Source organism: Anomaloglossus baeobatrachus, chromosome 5, assembly GCF_048569485.1.
Source record: "Anomaloglossus baeobatrachus isolate aAnoBae1 chromosome 5, aAnoBae1.hap1, whole genome shotgun sequence".
NCBI lineage: Eukaryota > Metazoa > Chordata > Amphibia > Anura > Aromobatidae > Anomaloglossus > Anomaloglossus baeobatrachus.
The window spans coordinates 541,987,726-542,004,870 of NC_134357.1; the positions used below are offsets into that span (position 1 = coordinate 541,987,726).

At 47.7% G+C, this 17,145-nt stretch overlaps 1 protein-coding gene across 1 annotated transcript in view; it reads left to right on the forward strand.

Annotated features, from left to right (window-relative positions):
• Window positions 1-17,145, forward strand: part of LOC142312945 (uncharacterized) — a 156,945-nt gene that overhangs the window by 50,749 nt on the left and 89,051 nt on the right. Inside the window, exon 7 of the mRNA XM_075351934.1 lies at window positions 19-454. Coding sequence (XP_075208049.1) covers window positions 19-454 — 436 coding nt within the window. The remainder of the gene's footprint in view (window positions 1-18; window positions 455-17,145) is intronic.

Genomic DNA, 17,145 nt, shown 5'->3' on the forward strand with positions numbered 1-17,145 from the left:
TAACACTGAGGGGAAGAAGTTTTCCTGTTCCGAATGTGGTAAATATTTTAACCGGAAAACAAATCTTGTTAGGCATGAGATAATTCATACAGGGGTGAAGCCACATCCATGTTTAGAATGTGGTAAACGTTTTTCACATAAATCAAATCTTAATGTACATAAAAGAACTCACACAGGGGAGAAGCCATATTCATGTTCAGAATGTGGGAAATGTTGGGCACATAAATCAAGACTTGTTATACACCAGAAAATTCATAAAGGGGAGACGCCATATTCATGTTCAGAATGTGGGAAATGTTGGCCAGATAGATCAAGTCTTGTCTTACACCAGAGAATTCACTCAAAGGAGAAGCCTTTTTCCTGTTCAGAATGTGGAAAATGTTTTAAGCAAAAATGCCACTTACTTAAACATCAAAAATCCCACACAGCGAGTAGCCATTATAATTCCTACATTGTGAAAAATTAATTACTGTAAAATCCTTTTGTGTTTACCATTAAAAATAACTCAGGCCAGAAACTATATGTATTATTGACAAATTGTACAATAAAACATATAACAGACAGTCGTATAACTAAATGAGAAATAAGAATTATTCTTACCGTTAATTCGCTTTCTAGGAACCTTCCACGACAGCATAGCAGGTTATCTATCCACGCCCTAATTGGGACAGGAAGCACAAGAGAGGTTAAAAAGACCCTCCCACCTCCCATAGCCAGTGTCTTAAGCCTGCTTTACACGGTGCAATTTCGCATACGATATCGTATGCGATTTGCAACGCCCCCGTCGTATGTGCGGCACGTTCAATTTGTTGAACATGCCGCACAAACGATTAACCCCCGTCACACGTACTTACCTTCCATACGACCTGGATGTGGGCGGCGAACATCCACTTCCTGGAGTAGGAGAGACGTTCGGAGTCACATCGACGTCACGTGGCAGCCGGCCAATAGAAGCGGAGGGGCGGAGCTGAGCGGGACGTAAACATCCCGCCCACCTCCTTCCTTCCGCATTGTGGGCCGGGAGCCGCAGGATGCAGGTAAGATCTGTTCATCGTTCCCGGGGTGTCACACACTGCGATGTGCTCTACCCCGGGTACGATGAACAATCTGACGTGCAATTCTAGAGAAAGGTATGATGTGTATGCGATGAACGTTTTATCGTTCAATCGCAATTGCACGCACCTGTCACACACTGCAATGTACCTTACCATGCCGGATGTGCGTCACGACGTGACCCCGCCGACACATTGTAAGATACATTGCAGCGTGTAAAGCAGGCTTTACAAAGAACCTATAGCACATGAGAAGTATAAACACATCCAGGAATATCGAGGATTAGGGAGGGAATTACGTGCTGTCGTTGAAGATGCCTAGAAACCGAATTAATGGTAAGAATAATTCATATTTCTCTAGTCTCTTCCACGACAGCATAGGAGGAATACCAACGAATTGATACCTAGCGGGGGACCATAGCCTGCAGGACTTTCCTGCCAAAAGCCAAATCCCTGTTGGACTCCAGGTCCAGACGATAATGCTTCATGAAAGTATGGAGGATAGACCACGTAGCTGCTCTGCAGATCTGCTCGGGAGAAGCCCCTGCCCGTTCAGCCCGGGAGACAGAGGTAGCTCTGGTGGAGTGTGCTGTAAACCCAGTAGGTGGTGACAGATGCTGGTTGAGGTAGGTTTCTCTAATGGCTCGCACAATCCAGTTGGCGATAGTGCTCTTAGCCACCTTCTTGCCCTTATTCTGGCGAAAGGGCTGGATAAATAAGTTGTGATCGAGACGTGAAGGCACCATAAGGTCCAGGTAGTGTAACACCATCTTGTGAACGTCCAATGAATGGAAAACTTCCTCCCCTGGAGTCTTAGGATGCTGACAGAAGGAAGGACAATGGATTGAGAGCGATGAAAATCCGAAACCACCTTGGGAAGGAAGGAAGGGTCCAGCTGAAAGACAATGCTGTCAGCTATGGCTCCCCGATGGACAATGCTTGAAGTTCCCCGACTCTCCGAGCGGCGGTAATAGCCATGAGAAAGGCAGTCTTGTGAGAGAGAGAATGGATGCCACAGGAGGACAGAGGTTCAAAGGGCGACTGAGAAAGTCCGGTAAGGACCACATTGAGATCCCAGAATAGTGTCAGGACCCTCTGCCTTGGGCAGATCCTACTAGCAGACACCATGAATCGGCGGATCCAGCGATGATCCGCCAGATTCGTATCAAAGACTGCACTGAGTGCTGAAACCTGCACTTTTAAGGTGCTGGGCTTAGGGGTACTTTGCACGTTGCGACATCGCAGGTGCGATGTCGGTGGGGTCAAATCGAAAGTGATGCACATCCGGCATCGCTGTCGACATCGCAGTATGTGAATCCTATTACATACGATTAACGAGCGCAAAAGCGTCGTTATCGTATGATCGGTGTAGGGTCCGACATTTCCATTATTTTGCAGCAGCGACGGTATGATATTGTTCCTCGTTCCAGCAGGCAGCACATATCACTGTGTGTGAAGCCATAGGAGCGAGGAACATCACCTTACCTGTGTCCTGGCTGCAATGCGGAATGAAGAAGGTGGGCGGGATGTTTACGTCCCGCTCATCTCCGCCCCTCCGCTTCTATTGGCCGTGTGACGTCGCTGTGACGCCGCACGACCCACCCCCTTAGTAAGGAGGCGGTTCGCCGGCCACAGCGACGTCACAGGGCAGGTGAGTGCATGTGAAGCTGCCGTAGCAATAATGTTCGCTACGGCAGGAATCACAAGATATCGCGGCGGGGGCGGGAACTATCGCGCTCGGCATCGCAAGCATCGGCTTGCGATGTCGTAGTGTGCAAAGTACCCCTTAAGGCCCAAGTCCAATCTATTCTGAAGGAAGTCGAGTATTTGATTTGAGCAATGTTAGGTAGGAGCCGGTCAGGAGGACGAGAACCACACCAGGAGAAAAATTTCATCCAAATTTTATTGTAAATACGATTAGTCACTGGTTTACGGTTCTTCTGTAGAGTAGCTACGACCCTATCAGAAAGTCCTTGGGCCTTCAGTGCCTGGGCCTCAGAAGCCAGGCAGCCAACTTTAGTTTCTGGAGATCTGGATGGAATATCGGACCCTGAAACAGTAAACTGGGGTCTGGACCCAGGAGGACCGGTCCGTCGATTCTGAGAGTCAGGATCAGGCTGTACCAACTCCTCCGTGGCCACAGAGGAGCTACCAGGATAGTCGTGGCTGCGTCTTCGCTGGTCTTCCGCAGGGTTTGTGCCAGAAGAGGAATAGGCGGAAAGGCGTAGGCGACTTGTAAGGACCAACTGTGGCAGAAGGCGTACCCCTCCTTCCTGACTTGGGACTGGGGAAACGACTCCGGAATGTAGTAACTCCTGTATCTTTGAGTACAGGAGATCCCGAGAACCCTGTGACAACAGGGCTGTGACTCGGAGGCCCGATTGAAGGGGGGAGATGAACTCTATTAATAGACCTTCTGATACGATCTTCAGGACCCATTGGCAGGTGGTGATGGTCCGCCATTGGGGAAGGAAGGCTGAGAGTCGTCCCCTCACACGAGCCGAGTCACTGTTTGTCATGCTGAAAATGTTGTTGATGGGAAGGGATGAGAATATTCTCCCTCTTCCCTTAGGACGACAATGAAAAGTGTGAAGAATTCATATTAATGCATATTCAATTATGATACTCATGGATAGAAAATAATCTTTTTTTGGACATTCGCTGGGACAAGAAGTGAGAAAAACAAGAAAAGGCGAACAAAGTCCAATTTCCATCAATTTATTTATTTTGTGATATATTTTTTATGAAATGAATTTAAATAGAGCAATGGGTGGATATACACAATATCAAATATATCGGACGTGTCAAGTAATAGAGAAATTATGTTTTTGTACATATATAGTCAATAGGGACACTAATCCAATTAAACTATTTGGAAATAACAGCCACAGTTGTATCACAATCTCAGGGAAAAATTACCCACAGTTGTAATAAACATATAGACAATGTGTGTATCAATATCCAGGTGGTGGACAAACGTTGCATGGACACATAGAAGATTGTTGCAACCACCAATATGGGGTATAGATAATAATTAATATGATTAATAACTTATTTGAAATGTAGTAGATAAGCATGTACAATTAACATGTATTGATAGAATAGTCTATTGATTTTAAATAATCAACCACCCACAATCTGGATAGCAATAACACACAAGAGTGCAAAAATACTACAGCCTGAATTGCATAGTAAATAGTCCTTAATTTCAAATAATTAGCATACTATGGCTGAACAGCTAATCAGCAAACAGGATTATCAGGGAGTTAGATAAAAACTTCCCAAGAGTTGCCCTGTCCCATAGATATTATAATTACATAGCCACACTATGTGGCAATCACCATACCTAGTAGCTATATTAACATATAGTAAATAAGCAACAGGAGACAGCCCAATCACTGCGTCCCACAGATATTATAATTACATAGTCACAACCAATATGGTGATTACGGTACCTAGTAGCTGGATAAATCAACACGTGGCAGATAAGCGGCAGGAAGCAGCCAATCCACTGGGCCCCGGGGCATCCATCCCTGCCCACAGAGGGGTTAACATCCAGCTGCCATCCCATCGCCCCTGGGTGCCCCACAACAACAGTGGTGGTGCCACACTTCACCACACACCGTGGGTGGCGTCACAGAGTGTTTACAGCAAGTCCCGTACAAATACGTCCCCTTGTATTCAAAGTGGCCGCGCGACCCCTGGGTCCGGAAGAATCCCTCGAGCCACACTGCGGATCCGGATCTGAGCAGCTCAGCTGCTGGCATGAGGGCGGCACACATCCACGTTGGGGACCTCCTAATGCAACTCAGAAGTCTCTAGGGGAAATCTGCTTCTGGGGTCACAGAGATAAGATCCAGAATATTAGCATGGACAGGAAACCCTGTCTGTTTAGTGGATTTCAGGCCAGCGAACATTTCATCCTGAATGGAAATCAAAAAACTGTGGAGAGAAAAGCGCACATAGGGTCTTATCTGGCAAACAATGCAGGCTTAGAAGATAAAACAGGTGCTCACCTGTGGAAGTTGTGACAGGCACAACTCCTATGAAGGCAGGAATTTGGTCAAGCAGCAGCCCCGATGATACAATAGGGAATCATGAATGGATAAGAAGGTCGGGTTTAACACTGCGCTAAAACCATGAAGCCAGACGATGTGATGGATTCTTTGCTATATTTTCTTTATTTAGGACAAGTCAACGCGTTTCAAAGGCATGTCCGCCTTCTTCATCAGGACAAAGGAAAAAACAGCATGATACCAATTGCTACTTGGGGATACATATATATTGCTGAAAAAGAGGCTCCACGTATACACAAATGACGTCGGCCAGGGAGTGACTCAACGTCACGTGTAAAGAAAACAGGAGGAAGTGAAGAAAAAAGTTGGAAAAGTGAAAAAAAGGAGAAACGGAAAAAGAGAAAAAAAGAGTTAGAAGGGGTTAAAACAGAGAGGGTGTAAACATATGTCTGTAAAATAATTGCTTTAATAAAAACAAATATAAGAAAAATGTGCTTTATTTATAAACTTGCGCCTAAAAACACATAAAAATGTAGTGTCAGGGCGCTGACAACATAATCTGCAAAAAGGTGCAGGAAAAAATAAATCTGGATATGATCCAGCAGTGGAAAAAAGGGGGTTTGTGAGGTCCAAAACATGTAAAAGAAAAATGGGACACACGGGCATAGGGAAAAAAACTCCACTGTGTTATGAGAAGTGCTGAAAGGGGTGAAGTGAGTTCAAAGCGTGGGAAAAAGTTATCTGCGCATGCGCGCGCCTGAAGGAGCCGTCAGAGCGGGGTGAAAGGAGTTCATGTCGGCATAGAAAATGAGCCGGAACAAAATGCAGTGAGTGAAAAAAGGAATAGATCAAATATGAAAGGAATAGAAGAGGTAGTTTCTAGAAAGTGAATCAAATGAAAGGATGAAGTTTTATATTCATCAAACCAAGAGCAAAAAAACAGTGTCTGATGGTATTTGCATTTGAATAAAGAGATACATACAGTAAATATGATAAAAATAAAAAGAAATAAAAGCCATCAAAGTTAAAAGAATTAAAAGAAACACGCTGAAGCCAAATTAATTAATTATCACAACCAACAAATGAAAGGATATATATAAAAAGATATGTATAAAAACACCACATACAATCCCACCTTATAATAAAAAGCTGGGGAAGGGGGAAGGAATTTTCGGGATATCTTAATAAAATGGAGAGAAATATAAAAATGTCATTATTACATTAGGATAAAACCGGGTGTATAAATACTTCATATTGTGCAGACCACATTGGATAATATGGAAAAAATATATATAATATATATCTAAAAATTATTTGTTGGGGATTTATTCCATATAAAAATACTGAAAAAATCAAATAAATTAGGATGGTAAGTAGGGATCAATAAAAAAGGTTGGTCAATTCATTGAGCCCATGCGGTTTTAGAGTGTTGAGCTTATGGATCCAAAAAGTCTCTTTCTTGCTTAATTCTAATCTGTTTGGTATATCTTAAGGAATGTGTTCAATAGGGGTGATCGTACAGGACATCATCTTATTGTGAAACATGGCACAATGTCTAGATAAACTGTGCAACATATATCCAATCTTGACGTTATGCCGATGAGAATTTAACCTATTGTGCAATGCCTGGCAAGTCCTCCCCACATACTGCTTGCCGCAGATACAATCCAATAGGTAAACGACATGGTCTGTCTGGCAAGTCATATATTCCTTAATAGGAAAAATCTCAGCACCCACATGCGAACAAAAAGATGTCTTATTATGGCCAATGATCTTACAGCAGAGACAGTTTTTTGCATTGCATCTAAACGACCCTGTTATAGGGGTTGTAGTATTAAAACCCCTAGTATCTTTGAGTCTACTGGGGGCTAAAATATTCTTAATAGTGGGAGCTCTCCTGAAAGTAAAACCCGGTTGAGAGGGTAAAATACCCATTAAAATGGGGTCATTTAAAAGTATATCCCAGTGTTTTGAAAAAAAATTTTTAATCTTAAAGTTGTCACTGCTGTAAGTCGTAATAAAATTGAGGGCAAAATCATTGGCAATCGAGCTCACGCCGTCTGCTTTATTACTGGGTTGGCAAATTCTTTTAGAAACAAGCAGATCCTTTTGTTCCAAAAATCTTGTGGTAGTGAAGGCTTTTTTGATTAAGTTACGGGGATATTCTTTCTCTAGAAAACGCTCTTTTAAAATGGCAACCTGATCAGAGAAATCCTCATCTGTTGTGCAATTTCTCCTTATCCTTTTATATTGATTTACCGGTATATTGAGCAACCATTTATCATAGTGTTCGCTATTAAAATTTATGTAGCTATTGGTATCCACCTGTTTAAAATAAGTCTTAGTGAAAATACGGCTGTTCTGGTGATAAAGTGTCAGATCTAGAAAATGAATTGTCTTATCATGGACAATTGATGTAAAATTCAAACCCCAAGTATTTTCATTTAACAAAGCAAGAAAGGAATCAATATTATTTTGTTCATTATCCCTTATAAAAAACAGATCGTCTATAAATCTTTTGTAGACAACAATACTGTTTGCATGACTACCATCAAGTATATGGAGGTTTTCGAATAGTCCCATAAATAAATTTGCATATGAACAAGCTGCTTTTGATCCCATCGCTGTACCCAGACATTGATGGTAAAGTTTATCTAGGAAAGTGAAGAAATTGTTATGTAGAATGAAGCTCATAGCCTCCAGAAGGAATTTCTTTTGGACTGCAGGAAACCTGCTATCTTTAGTGAGAAAATGCCATAGACTGAAAAGACCCAAATCATGGGCAATATTTGAATATAACGCGGAAACATCAACAGTTACAAAGAGATACGATTGTTTCCAAGGAATATCCTTGATTATGTTTATGAGATGGGAGGAATCTCTCAGGTAACTCCCTAGGTCCATCACATACGGTTGCAGCAATTGGTCCACATATGCCGCTAAATTTGCTGTGAGTGAATTGATGCCTGAGATGATAGGGCGTCCTGGGGGGTTTAGCGGATTTTTATGCAATTTAGGCAGATGATAAAAAAATGCTACATTGAAATTATCAATCTGTAAAAATTTCTTTTCAGAAAGATTCAAAATATTATTATCGACGGCTTTTTGTATTAAACCTTTATAGGCTATGACAGCAGAATCATATTTCCCCCATTCTACTGTCTGATAGTATAAGGGATCAGAAAGTATCCTTAAAGCCTCATTAATATAGTCGCCCCTGTTCTGGACAACAATGCCACCCCCTTTATCGGCCGATCTGATGACGATTTCGCGATTATTTTTGAGGTTTTTGAGTGCCAATCTCTCTCTATAGGAGAGATTATGCTGCAGATTTCTTTTAGTATTCATAAACACCTTGAGGTCTGTCAAAACTAAGTCGCTAAAAGTCTTGATATGATGACCTTTGCTCCCTGTGGGGTAGAATTTGGATTTAGGTTTAACCATAGCGTGGACAAAAGGGAGATCTGTTGGAAGAGTCAGGGCATTTGTATCACTAATGGGGGGAGTATTACTGTTTAATAAAAAATGCCTCTTTAAAGTCAATTTTCTAATGTAATTTTGAACATCTAAAAACACATCAAAGTCCTTTGATTGATATGAAGGACAATAGGAGAGGCCTTTTTGAAGCACTGAAATTTCCCATTTATTCAACTCATAACTGGAAAGGTTAAAGATGTTCTTGGTATTATTAGCTGATTTCAAATCTAAATTAGTCTGATTTCTTTTTTGCTGGAGCCGGCGGCCTGCTCGGACTCCTCTGAAGTGTTTTTTCTTTTTTTCGTGGATCCCCTCGGGATGAGGAAATCTGTTATCAGATTCTCTTTGTTGGCACGAACTGGGGGCAAAAAAGGAACCAGTGGGGTGGCTTTAAGAGTATTATCAATTGTTATGACCTTATGGGTCATAAGATTATCATTTGAAGATGTACCAGCAGGCTGTGAAACAGATATCACCTGCGTCCCTGACAATGGAGGGGAATCCTCATGAGTGGATAGATTGAGCAAATCAATGAAATCAAAGTCCTGTGTATTCTCAGTATTGAATGCTGAAATTTTTACCCTTTGGGACTCAGAGAGGTCCCTCTCCTTTCTGATTTTCTCAATCTGGAGCCTAATATTTGCTAAATGTTCCCGTATCTCATTTTGATCCCTAGGGTTGGTTTCCAAAGGGGGAACATTGGTGTCTTTAGTGACCAGAGGTTTGACAGGTGTATTGGAATTTTGTGCAGTGCCCACTCGTGAAAAAACCTCACTCGCTAAATGATCTATGGTATCAGGAATTTTCTTATAAGTTTTTTTAGGGAGGGATGAAATTGTGGCAACTGATGGATTTACTGCAGTTTTCACCAGATCAATAAAGCACATTTTTCTTATATTTGTTTTTATTAAAGCAATTATTTTACAGACATATGTTTACACCCTCTCTGTTTTAACCCCTTCTACTCTTTTTTTCTCTTTTTCTCTTTTTCCGTTTCTCCTTTTTTTCACTTTTCCAACTTTTTTCTTCACTTCCTCCTGTTTTCTTTACACGTGACGTTGAGTCACTCCCTGGCCGACGTCATTTGTGTATACGTGGAGCCTCTTTTTCAGCAATATATATGTATCCCCAAGTAGCAATTGGTATCATGCTGTTTTTTCCTTTGTCCTGATGAGGAAGGCGGACATGCCTTTGAAACGCGTTGACTTGTCCTAAATAAAGAAAATATAGCAAAGAATCCATCACATCGTCTGGCTTCATGGTTTTAGCGCAGTGTTAAACCCGACCTTCTTATCCATTCATGATTCCCTATCCTGAATGGAAGGAAGGACCTGCTCATCCTCTAACCCCATAGTGCTTCTAACTGCTCCAATAAGATCTCCCAAATCTTCTGAGGAAAAAAGGAAAGACCGGTCAGGCCTCCCGGAGGAAGAACCTTCATCGGAACCATCCGAGGCAGAATCAGGGGCATCGTCATGATCAGACGGGGCTGACTGGAGTTTCCTCTTTTTAGTGGGAGAAGGACCAGCAGCAGGGAGGGAGGCTAGTGAGGCCTGAATCTCTTGTTTCATCATAGACCCCGCAGCTTGTCTACCAGGGACGGTTGTTCAGCCCTAACAATCTGGTCTGTACAATGATGGCAAAGTTTCTTATCCCAGACCGCAGGGAGCTTTCTTATACAGACTGGGCATTTTTTAATCTTCTCAGTCTTTTCAGATCGTTCAGGTTTATCAGATTTTTTCCTTTCGTCACGACAGCACCCACGAGAGAGGGATCCACCCCCTTCAGGACAGGAAACCTACAGATAAAAAAGGGGCAGTCCCCCTCCCTCATCAGTTGGTTTCCTGTCCTGCTGGGATCGGAACCTACAGTACCTGGGTCCTGTTGAGTCCGTGCGGTCTCCAAGGGAACGGCGGAGCTCTGGATCCGGAAGCACGGTCGGTGGAGCTCCCCTCGTGGACTCCATCCTCCGGTGCACCTCGTCCTCTTTCTCCTGGTCCGGCTTTGCCTCCAGGGATATGACGCCTGCAGCAGGGTGTCTCCCGGATAGTGTGCGCGGCGGGGGGGGCCCTGCCGCGTCGAAGGTGCACGCTTCCCTGCTGCAGTGACCCGGAAGTATACAGGAGCACTTCCGGGGGAGCGGCCGGGAAGGTTCCTAGTGAAGCCCGTGGTCCCCTCCATCCTGACCGGGCGCTGCGGTGCTGGTGAGTCTATTGCGGTCGGGCCGGAGCCTCTCCCTGACGCGTGCCTGCATCTTCACCGCTGCACGGCGAATCTGTGCTCGGAGGCCGGCGCCTCTCCCTGTGGCGGGGCTGTGGTTTCCGGCTGCACGGCGGGTGCGCTGTGTCCGGGGCCGCGTTCACGCTCTGTCTCCTCGGCGGTGTCCTGGCAGCGCACGGAGGATCGTCCCGAAGTCCCTGCCTGCGCTAGTCCGAGGTCGGTGCGTGGCTTCGGGCCGGGCTGTGTGACTTCCTGATCGGACTTTGGAGCTGGATTCTGCCGCATGGCCCGGGGCCCCTGTAGCCTCTGTGTTCGCCTGGCCCCTGTGGCCTCCGTGGACTTCGGGCCCCTGTGGCCTCTGTGGACTCCAGGCCCCTATGGCCTCTGTGGACTCCAGGCCCCTGTGGCCTCTGTGGACTTCTGCCCCCTGTGGCCTCTGTGGACTCCTGGCTCCTGTGGCCTCCTGGCCCCTGTGGCCTCTGTGGACTCCTGGCCCCTGTCGACTCCTGGCCCCCTGTGGGCTCCTGACACCTTTGGCCTCTGTGGGTTCCTGACCCCTGTGGCCTCTGGGACCTCCTGGTCCCTGTGGTCTCCGGGCCCCTGTGGCCTCTGTGGCCTCCGGGCCCCTGTGCCTCTGTGTCTCCTGGCCCATGTGACCTGTGTGTTTTTTCTGGCCCATGTGGCCTGTGTGTGTCCTCCAGACCTCTGTGGCCTCTGAGCCTCCTGGCCTCTGGGCCTCCTGGCCTCTGTAGCCTCTGGGCCTCCTGGCCTCTGTGGCCTCTGAGCCTCCTGGTCTCTGTGGCCTCGGGGCCTCCTGGTGTCTGTGGCCTCTGTGTCCTCTGGCCCTACTGTCCTCAGGTCTCGGGGCCCTCCTGGCCTCTGGCCTTCCCGGCCTCTGAGCCTCCTGGCCTTGCGCTTCCTGGGGTTGGGTCTCTGGGCCTCCTGGTCCCTGTACCTCCTGGCCTCCGGACCTCCTGGCCTCGGGCCTCTGTGTCTCTGGGCCTCGTGCTTCCTGGCTTGTGCCTCTGTTCCTCTGTGCTGCCTGCCCTTGGTCCTCTGTACCTCTTGGCCTTGGTCCTCTGTGCTGCCTGGCCTGGGGCCGCTGGGCCTCCTGGCCTGGGGCCGCTGTGTCTCCTGGCCTGGGGCCGCTGTCCCTCCTGGCCTTTGTCCGCTGTACCTTCTGGCCTCGGGCCTCTGTGCCTTCGGGCCTCGGGCCTCTGTGCCTTCTGGCCTCGGGCCTCTGTGCCTTCTTGGCCTCGGGCCTTTGTACTTCTTGGCCTCGGGCCTTTGTGCCTCCTGGCCTCGGTGCCTCCTGCCTTCGGGCCTCTGTGTGTACTGTCTCTGTGCCTTGGGCTTCCTGGCCGTGCGCCTTGGTTGCCTCCTGGCCTCGTGCCTCCTGCCTCGGTGCCTCTGGCCTCTAGGCTTCCTGGTCTCTGTGGCTTCCGGGCCTCTGTGTGGCTTCCTGGCCTCTGTGTGGCTTCCTGGCCTCTGTGTGGCTGCCTGGCCTCTGTGTGGCTTCCTGGCCTCTGTGTGGCTTCCGGGCCTCTGTGTGGCTGCCTGGCCTCTGTGTGGCTTCCTGGCCTCTGTGTGGCTTCCTGGTCTCTGTGTGGCTTCCTGGCCTCTGTGTAGCTTCTTGGCCTCTGTGTGGCTTCTTGGCCTCTGTGTGGCTTCTTGGCCTCTGTGTGGCTTCTTGGCCTCTGTGTGGCTGCCTGGCCTGTGTGTGTGGCTTCCTGGCCTGTGTGTGGCTTCCTGGCCTGTGTTTGGCTTCCTGGCCTGTGTATGTGGCTTCCTGGCCTGTGTGTGTGGCTTCCTGGCCTGTGTGTGTGGCTTCCTGGCCTGTGTGTGGCTTCCTGGCCTGTGTGTGGCTTCCTGGCCTCTGTGTGGCTTCCTGGCCTCTGTGTGGCTTCCTGGCCTCTGTGTGGTTTCCGGGCCTCCTGGCCCCGTGCCTCTGTGCCTCCTGGCTCCGGCCTCTGTGCCTCTTGGCCTCTGTGCCTCTTGGCTCCGGCCTCTGTGCCTCTGTGCCTCTGTGCCTCTTGGCCTCTGTGCCTCTTGGCCTTTGTGCCTCTTGGCTTCTTGGTCTCTGTGCCTTCTTGGCCTCTGTGCCTTCTTGGCCTCTGGGCCTCCTGGCCCCGTGCCTCTGTGCCTCCTGGCTCCGGCCTCTTGGCCTCTGTGCCTCTTGGCCTCTTGGCCTCTGTGCCTCTTGGCCTCTGGGCCTCTTGGCCTCTGTGCCTTCCTGGCCTCTGTGCCTTCCTGGCCTCTGTGCCTTCTTGGCCTCTGTGCCTTCCTGGCCTCTGTGCCTTCCTGGCCTCTGTGCCTCCTGGCTTGGGCCTCCTGACCCTGTGCCTCCTGGCTCCGGCCTCTATGCCTCTGTGCCTCTTGGCCTCTGTGCCTCTTGGCCTTTGTCGTCTTGGCCCTTGTGCCTCTGTGCCTCTTGGCCTCGGTGCTTCTTGGCCTCTGTGCCTCTTGGCCTCTGTACCTCTTGGCCTCTGTGCCTCTTGGCCCTTGTGCCTCGATGCCTCTTACCTCTTGGCCTCCGTGCCTCTGTGCCTCTTGGCCTCTGTGCCTCTTCGCCTCTATGCCTCTTGGCCTCTGGGCCTCTGGGCCTCTTGGCCTCTGGGCCTCTGGGCCTCTTGTCCTCCGTACCTCTGTGCCTCTTGTCCTCTGTGCCTCTGTGCCTCTTGGCCTCTGTGCCTCTTGGACTCTGTGCCTCTTGGACTCTGTGCCTCTTGGACTCTGTGCCTCTTGGGCTCTGTGCCTCTTGGGCTCTGTGCCTCTGGGCCTCTTGGCCTCTTGGCCTCTGTGCTTCGGGGCCTCCTGGTCGTGTGGGCCTGTGTTCTCGTCCTGTGTCTCTAGGCCTTGCGCTTTTGTGCTTGCTCCTTGCGGCGCTCCTGCCTTGCGCCTCTGCCGCCTTGCGCCTCCCTGGCCTTCCACCTGGCCTGGCGCCTCGGGCTTCCTGCTTCGCCTCTGAGTCTCTTCTCCTCCTCGTCCGGTACGGGGCTGTCCCTGTTCCTCTGTCTTGTCTCTTGGTCGCCCTTGCTTCTGCTGGGCGTGTTCGCGCCTATCCGGCCCTGTCCGTTGGTCCTTCCTTCCTTAGGGTGTTCCGGTTCAGGTTGTTCTCCTGCCGCGCGGGGTGTCTTCGGGTTTTTTTTCCCGCGCGGGGTGTTTTCTCCGTTCCTTCGTTTCGGGGGGCTCTGTCCTCGCCTATATCGCTAGGTCGGCCCCTTGGCGGCGGGGTTGGTCTTTGTTCTTTGTCTTTCAGGATTCCGGCTGTGGTCCTCGCGTGGCGTGACGTCCCTTGTCCCGATGGCTGTGGGATGCTGTTTCCCTTTCGTCTGTGGTGAAGCGAGTTCCTCTGGCCTCCTCGGTGTCGGATCCTTCTCCTGGACGGTAGCCTCCCCCTTGGGTGGATGTGGCCAGTGTCTCCATCGATGGTATTGTACGGCTGCGCCCTGGTCCTCTCCGTCCGCCTTTCCGGGCTCTGCCGGCTAGCCTTTGTTCTTCCACTGTCTTCCGTTGGAGGCTTGGCCCTTCGCGCAGTTTTTTCCCACCCTCTGAGTGTATTCTCTCTAAGTCTCTCGTGGGTGCTGTCGTGACGAAAGGAAAAGACTATATTACTTACCGGTAATGGGATTTTCCTGAGTCCACGACTGCACCCTTTACACCCCTGCCTTTTCTTGTTTTTTTTTCACCATTTGGTGTCCTGGGATTTGTCTATTTTGTATATTCATTCATTGGCGGTTCCTCTCCCGGTTCTCTGCAACCAACTGATGAGGGAGGGGGACTGCCCCTTTTTTATCTGTAGGTTTCCTGTCCTGAAGGGGGCGGATCCCTCTCTCGTGGGTGCTGTCGTGGACTCAGGAAAATCCCATTACCGGTAAGTAATATAGTCTTTCAGATCTGTCTGATTTTTCACATTTCTCAGATTTGTCATATTTCCTAGCCGGCTTGTCTTCCTGGAAAACACAGACCGTAAGGAGACATTAATATCAGCCTGTAAACCAGGCATAAGGGACCACCCCCCTTTCCTACTTACTGTGGCAGGGGGAACACTGGGCTCTGCAGAAGCAGGGGAAGACATTACAGCGTGCACAGAAGAAGCCTTACCATGGTTCTGATGCCTTCAGGGCAGCCTGTATGTGAAAAGGCCTGCCCCTCTTCCCCCAGTGGCAGGGAACATTCCCCACCTCCCGCATCTGTCCCATTACAGGCCGTTGATCCGACGGCGTGTCTGACACGCTAACTCCGCAACCGGAAGCGCTCACAAAGGAAGGGCGCAAGAACCGGAAGTCCCACCCGCAGCAGCACTTCCGGGTCGCATCGGCAGCGTGCATACGGGAGGAGGCCGGCGGCTTAGGGAGGACACCAGCCCGGGGAGCTACACAGCCTGCATCGCCCCAGAAGGCTGGAGCGGCGGTCCCTCACAAGGTGAGAGAAGTAGTATGGATGAAGCGGCGAAGACCCGACCAATACTGCCCAGTTAAGGTAAGAGCATACCTCCCAACCGTCCTGGATTCTGCGGGACTGCCACGATTTTTCAAGTCTGTTCCGCACTCCCGTGGCTCACAGCTGATGTCCCGACTCCTCCCCTCAGTGCAGTGAATAAATTAAATTAAATTATTATTATTGGCTCTGGCCGGGACTTGAACCATGAAGCTCATTGCTCCATAGGCAGCAGCTCTTCCACTAAGCCACTGCCCATATTGAAAACCATGGGAAGATTTGGTAATCTTAACCTCTATAGTGCAGCAGACAAAGCAGAAGCAGATTATTTAGCTGCAAAGATGGATGGATGATAGAGGGATGGATGACAGAGGGATGGATGGTTGATAGAGGGATTTATATATATAATACATATATATAAACAGATAATACATACATGATAGATAAATAGACATATGGATAGATAGATACATGGATAGATAGATAGATAGATAGATAGATACATGGATAGATAGACAGACAGACAGACAGATAGATACATGGATAAATAGATAGATACATGGATAGACAGACAGATAGATAGATACTGCATCTCTTTGTAGGTGAAGGAAAGAGTCAGATTCATTTGTACCCATAAAACTACTATAAAGAAATGTGGAAAAATTACAAAATTACAAACTACAATTTTTATTTTCATCAACTTGGATTTGAACCAGCAACTTTCAAACATGTCTCCAGCAGCCTCCTAGCTTTCCTAGCTTTCCTAGCTGTTGAGCCACTAGGAATTGATGACATCAGACAGGATTTTATATGAATAAACCTACAATGCAGCCTCTTACACAGCAGATTACACAGGACACAGCTCCATTGCACAGAGCAGTGTCTCTATCTCCTTTATTCTAGAGGGAGAGGAAAAGAGATTTTTTTTTCTTTTAATAAAATTTCTAAAAGTAACAAAAAAATAGAATAATGTAATTTTATTGCACTTTTTTATAAAATAATGAACATCACAAATCAGCAAATAACATGGACATATTTGGTGTCCCTGTAATCGTAACGACCTGAACAACGCAGCGATCAGATTATTTATTGGGATCGGTAAATGACGGGGAAAAAATGGCGCAATTTTATTATTTTTCTTTATTAAAACCCATAAAAAATGTAATAAAAATGTATCACTGAGGCCGTGTTCACACATATCAGAAATGCTGCGTTTTTTCTGCAGGTGTCCGCGCCACGAGCGCAATAACAATCTCCTCTGATTCTTGCGTGTTTGCGGTATGTTTTATGCATTGTCCCTTATTTGATACATGTTTGGTGCAGATGTGAATCCTGAAGATTATAAAGAAAAAAAAAACCAAAACTGTACAGTTCAGCGGCATCTTCAGACATAAAAGGGGCGGAGATTTCATGACGTCTGATCCACTTTGCTTGGACAATTAAGAAAAAACAAAAAGCCAGCACCAAATGTGCACTTCAGCACTAAACATTCCAAACTGTACTTATTATAAAAATTTTGAGATTTTTGGCAAAAAAATTGCAATTTCTTGAGCTGCCTCGCCACGTCACGGCAAATCTCACTTGAGGCAGTCCTACACTAAAATATTTTTATAAAATGTGCCATACGGCCTCACATATGAATAGTAGAACTGCTCTTAGCAGCACTCACCTGGTCTATTTCAATCCCGTACCCATGACTGAATCATGGCTGTGGGCGGGACAGGTCTAAGCAAATGCTGCATGAAGTAAATAGCCTGTGGACAAAGCCTGATGACTTAATGTGAACAGTCACCAACCGCCAAAATCTAGACAGATGGAATACATCCTAAACTGGGGTGCATAGCAAGGTGGAGGTCAACCACCGACCAATTCAATGAAGAAAAAACAAAAAGCCAGCACCAAATGTGCACTACAGCACTAAACATTCCAAACAATTCCGG